Source organism: Gouania willdenowi, chromosome 9 (genome assembly GCF_900634775.1).
Source record: "Gouania willdenowi chromosome 9, fGouWil2.1, whole genome shotgun sequence".
Taxonomy (NCBI): Eukaryota; Metazoa; Chordata; class Actinopteri; order Blenniiformes; family Gobiesocidae; genus Gouania; species Gouania willdenowi.
The window spans coordinates 22,336,172-22,342,264 of record NC_041052.1 but is presented as its reverse complement, the minus strand read 5'-3'; the positions used below and the strand labels follow the sequence as shown (position 1 = coordinate 22,342,264).

Below are 6,093 nucleotides of genomic sequence, written 5' to 3'. Positions count from 1 at the left end.
TAAGTACAAGTTGAATTACTGATTTAGAAATATGCCCAGAAAAGCAACTCAATTACATTAACATACTTGTAATCCGTTACTTTCACCTCTGGTTATATGAACTTGTAAAACCAAATTATGACTAACTCAATGTTACATGTATGTAAGATTGCATTTACTGACTTTCTGTACCAATTAAGCCGTGGAGTAACTACCATAGTGCCTTGCTCAAATTTGCCTAACTCGCACATAAACTCCACAGATTGACACTGCTTTTGCATACTTGACATTTGTATGACACTGTGCAGGTTGTTTGTGTCATATACCTGAATAATACACCTGAAGTCCTTGTATATTTGCTAATAAAAGTACAATCATGTCTAATGTGAACTCTGCAATCCTCATAATCCTCTATCGCTCCCTTACATTTAGAATGACGATTTATAAGAAACATTTTCATTCCTAACTGCTTATGAAAATACCAAGTAAAACACTACTTAACTGTGGAATATAAATGTGTGACAATTTACAGAAATGGGAAGAGATCATGTTTTCAGGAGAGGGGAAAGTTTATTTTAGAAAAACCCTTAAAGATGGTTTTGATGTGTTGTCAAACCAAAGAGGACAAAATAAATACCCTTCATTGAACATTTAGATAGACAGTCTTCGTTTCAAACTGTGACGATTTCACAAGAAATATTACAACTTCCACAGGTTTTTTACAAATGTTCTTCCTTAGCAGAGATGTCAAAAATATATATATATATATTTTGTAATGTTTCGCTCAGAAAATAACAGGAAAATCTAACAGCACTTTCTAATTGCGATCACACTAAACAAAGACAACATATAAGCAACACTGAGTCACGGTAAACACATCCACAATTTGGCACTAATCTCATATCTGAACACTGATCTACCTCAGAGAAAGATCAAAGCCAGCATGTGACCAACCTAACAGCTACATTTCCATTCATTGGCATAAATTAATGCAATCAAAAAAAAAACAAATTTGGTTTCATTTTGAAAAGTTTCAGCCAAGACAAAGAATTGTGTTAATAGGAAAAAATATTGAGCGGCCATAATTTAGCAGTGTCGACAGCATGAACACCAGAATGTTAGTATGACAAACAGTAATGATCGATACATAAATAGATAGGCATGTGATAGCTGCAGCTAAATAGCTAGCTTAAATGCTACAAACAAAATTAGGGCAAGTATAATTTTAATGCTGTTTTACTATGACTTAAATACATTTTTATGAAAATTTTAAGATTTTCTTTTAGAGCAAAACTAGCATTTGTCAGGCTAAGCTAACCAATTGATAGCCTGCTAACAAAGGTCTTCTAGCCAATAAAAAGGGGGCATTTGTATGCCTTTAATTACTGGTACACAAGTGAGTAATAACTGTTGGTAGCTAACACCATTTAGACGTTTAATGGAGAATGTACTAACTAGCCTCATGTATATATACACATCTTCCTTTGGTAAACATAGGCAGAGCTGTGACGCTTTAACACATTCCCAATGAGAGCTCGATATATTTTTTCCAACTACAGCTAAATTCTACACAAATATTTAGATGGCTTATTAGATACAAAGTGCAATTGCTGATGATTTAGCTAGCAAGGCTGAAACAAAGCAGTTCTTTCGCTACCAAACTCTCCTGAGTCAGGGCCTCAGCAGGGCCAGATGACTGGATTGCTGGAAAAAGTGGAACAATGACAAGTGCAAACCCAGCACACCCAATTTACCTTCACTGTATCTTACCAAACCTCCCAGTAAGGCAACAGTGTTTCCTGCATAGTCATGCAATAAATATCCCACAGGTCAATTACAAAAGAATTAAAAGACACTTTAACGAACCTAAAATCCAATGTGAGAAAAAAACAAAAAAAAAAAGGATGAAACATGCACCACTACAATCTTCTCTCCATTATTTCAAACATCCAAAAGTTTTTTTCTGCTTCAGAATATTTCAGATCACATCTGAAAGAAAAGGGAAAACAAAGTTATAGCATCAAGACTATTATTGAGAGCTTTACTTTTCATTTTTCAAAGCAACTTACCAGCTGCTCCAACTTTTGGTATTGTGTGGTTTTAGGTCGGCGTGCTGATTTGGATCTTTTCCCCTCCAAAAGAAAGGCAATTATCTAGAGGCAAGAAACAAGAAAAGTAAAAGGCCCAGAATAGAGAACTTGACAATTATGTCATTGTTTTTCCTTCTTAAAACAAGCAACAAAAAATGACTTAAAGAAAAAAACATAATGCTGCAATTAGGAGGTTTTTCTTTCTTTCAATTCCTTGATCTGCAACAGTTTCTGACTGATCACTGGCTCATGTGACAGTGATAGAAAGGCCACCTGGGGTTACTCACAGTTTCATTAAATGCATGTAATATATATATATATATATCATGCATTTAATGTAACTGTGTATATATATATATATATAGACATTACATTTATTTAAGTTAAAATCCCATTCAAATTGAATTGACTATAGCATAAACAGCACAAGGTTTTGCCATAAGTATCCAAAAGAAATAATAAATAATGTTTAGAAAGCTTCTCTGTATTTGTTGGACAAGTAAAGGCAAACTTTACAGTTTCTTCTCATATACAATATCAAAATGGCCAAAAGGTGTCTTGTTTTTTTTTTTTAGATACTTCATAGTCTATGTTCAGGTTCCAAAATCCTGTGAGAACAAACATTTTAGCATTCATTGGTTTTGAAAAAACGTTTGAGGTTTCAAAACTAGATGCACTTGCAAAACAGGAATTGAACAATATAAAGGAAGTTGTAACCATACCTTGCGTTTATTGTGATAAGTGACATAAAGCACTGCCACCAGCACAGCTGTAGAAACCAGATAAGCAAAGAAATGGCTGCTCTCTCCCTCCTCCTTTACTCCAGGAACATACTCAGGTTTTCGTTCGCTTACAATGTTGTTTTCTACTCCTCCTCCTTCTTCTCCTCCTTCTCCTCCTCCTTCTCCTCCTCCTTCTCCTCCTCCTTCTCCTTTGGGGTTCAAGTCATTTACCTCAGTTTGTGGTTCTTGTTGTGTCATTTTGCCACTTTCAGATTTAGTGGTTTTAGAATCCAGATTCTCAATATCGTTTTCAGGTGATTCACTATTCTTTTCAGCATTGTCGATTGCTTGATCTTTCTTTCCAGCATTTCCCAATTCTACTTGTGGAACCTTTTCACCAGTTTCTGATGCCTGTTGTTGATTTTCACCACTTTCAGGTGTGAGCTCTTTCCTTTCTTCACTATTAGTATTTTCCACCTGAGCTTTGTCTTCCGGTTTATCTGGTTCATCTGGTTTTCCTGCATTATTTGCAGAATCAGGAACCTTGGATTGGTTTTTGGACTGCTCTGTCATCTGGCCCTTGCCTTCAAGAATCCCAGAGGCCTTATCACTATTGTTAGTTTGTTGAGATGTCTGCAGAAGTTTCTGTTGTGTAGTAGCATTTGAAGTCTGACCACTTCCATCCTGTGTTTTCAGGTTGTGGTCTTCTGGTTTCGTCTCAGTCTGATTCTCTTTTACGATACTTGATGCTGGGCCGCTGGACAACACATTATCTGCTTGTGGCTCACTGCCATTGGCTGGTTTTGTCATGACACCTTTGTTTCCATTGGATTGAGCATCGCTAGTTGAAATGTCAGGATACGGGTCTTGTGAAAGGCCTGTTGATAAAGACGGCAAATGTAAAAGCTGCAAGACATTTTAATTAAAATGTATTACATGTTTAATTTATATATTGATATGATATATACTGTATATATATATATATATATATTACACAATATATATATATTGAGAACAAAATATTAAGTCATTTAAAAATGATCTAGTCCCCAATCGGATTACGACGCTGTCCCCCAAGACATCCTATGGGGGTAAGGATCCATTCAGTCCCTGTACCAAAGTAGCAGGAGTCTGGTCCACATAGCTGACCGTGTGTCGGACCTGTTCCAACTGAGGATTGGACTCCGCCAGGCTGCCCTCTGTCACTGATTCGGTTCATAACTTTAATGGACAGAATATCAACTCCAGGTCAAGGGAGGGGTCCTGCCCCCAGTGGGTATCTCAGGATCTTGTTCATGAGTGAGGGTAGGATGGAGCGAAAGATCGACCGCAAGATCGGAGCGGTGTTCTGTGAGTGCTAAACAAGTCCATTGTGGTAACGGGAGAACTAAGGCAGAAGGCGAAGCACTTTGTTTACATTGATCTACATTCCAAGCCTTACCTATGGTGATGACTGAAAGAAAGTGATCACAGTGCAAGCAGCTGAAATGAGCCTGCTTAATTACTGGGCTGGGCTTATTTGCTGAGGATCTTGTTTTCAAATAAACAATGGACAAAGGAACAAAACCGAACATAATTCTAACCATTATGCATTTTACAAATTCCTAGAAAAAGCTTCTCGATCCAAGCTTGAGATAACCCAAATCCAATGCAAGTCCATCTCTTAAGTAATGTGCAATTTCATATACTTCAATCTTAGAAATATTTGTTTAGACTAACATCTTTACAGGAAATTTCGGGGGAAAAAAAGCCAATGTACAGTATGTGTGCTGTACAAAATGACAGTGCATTATTAGGCTACAGAGTCCAAAGAAAAAAAGGAATAAAGGGATTTGGATGTTCAAATTACAAAACAAATAAAACTTTAACAGCTTATTACGCACAGAAAGACTGGATTATTAAAACAGAAAATGTTCCAAAACTTTTTTGGCTCAAGTACCCCCTTTTTATTATTTCTGAAGCCAAGTACCCCCTTTATCAGACTACAACGTTTTACTCAGAATTCTGTGGAAAAAACACCTACAGAGCATAATAATGGAATGAATGAGTGATAACACACATTTTAAAGAATCTCAATGTGTAAATAAGTAGAATGAAACAGTATTTAGCGCCACCTGAAAATATTTATTGCGATAGTTTTTTTATATATATAATTTACAGTCATGTGGGACCAAGACTGACCCTTGTATTTTCAGTTCATGTTTTAATCAAGAACATTTTTATCATTTTGTGGGTTTTTGCTATTACATAAATTATTCTCTCTGTGTGCATTTTGTATGTTTTCTGTGTTATTTTTATGTATATTTTTTTAGTGATAGTATTTTTCTCTCATTTAGTGTGTGTCGCTGGTAATATTATGTATTAGTCTCTCTTAGTGTGTGTGTTTTTGGTGACATTCTGTGTATTTTATCGTTGTTCTTTTCATTATTCAGTATATTTTTCTCCTATTTTGTACAGGTCCTGATAACATTCAGTCTAATTATCATGTCTAACTAAAAATAATCATTATAAAGTCACATTATTTTAATGCTTTCGTTTGTTCATTTTCCTCTTTCTCTAAGTACCCCCTGTAGTGCCATCGCGTACCCCCATTTGAGAACCACTGGTCTCTATTCTGATTTTGAATATTGGACCCTTTGTTGGACCTGAAACATAATTTTATTAGTCTGATTGAAGATTACGTCATTAAAACCCAGCGCCACCTCGCATTAAGTCCGATCTCCGTCCTTCTATTGTAGCAAACAAAGCCTGAACCTATAATGAAAGAGAAAACATCAAAACAAATATTCTCACCTGTGGCCAAAAAGCAGCACAGAAGCACCGTGAGGGTCGCTGATGTTGTCCTCATTGTATCCACAGTAAACTCACACTGACTGAATGTATCTATAAACACACAAAGCTTTGTCTGAACAGCTCCGGTTGATGACACCCAGGTCCTGTTTCTACTTCCGTGATCGAGGGAACCTGCTTCTTCTTCTACTACTACTACTACTACTGCTACTGCTTCTTCTTCTTCTGCGAGAAAAATCACACGATCATCTCTACTGCCATCTAAAGGCAAAGAGCTGTCACTGCGACAATTGTCTCATTTCATTCCATTAGCTTCTGAAATCTCAGTCGCTATTCTACCTGGGGGTCTCATCAAATTCATTACATGCATTTTATTTTATTTTTTTCTTTTAAACACACACACACACACACACAAACACACAAACACAACACACACGCATCCACAGGGTTGCGTTTTCTTTTCCTTTTTCCTCTCTCTCTCTCTCTCTCCTCCTCCTCTCTCTCCTCCTCTC

At 36.6% G+C, this 6,093-nt stretch overlaps 1 protein-coding gene across 1 annotated transcript; it reads right to left on the bottom strand.

The window, feature by feature from the left end:
* Positions 1 to 529: 529 nt before the first annotated feature.
* tgoln2 (trans-golgi network protein 2) lies at positions 530 to 5,781 on the bottom strand. Its single transcript, XM_028457509.1, has 4 exons — positions 5,585 to 5,781; positions 2,792 to 3,669; positions 2,049 to 2,132; positions 530 to 1,968 (listed from the first exon to the last, which is right to left on the bottom strand). The coding sequence occupies exons 1-4, from the start codon at positions 5,637 to 5,639 to the stop codon at positions 1,963 to 1,965; spliced, it is 1,023 nt and encodes a 340-aa protein (XP_028313310.1). The 5' UTR covers positions 5,640 to 5,781; the 3' UTR covers positions 530 to 1,962.
* Positions 5,782 to 6,093: the final 312 nt, after the last annotated feature.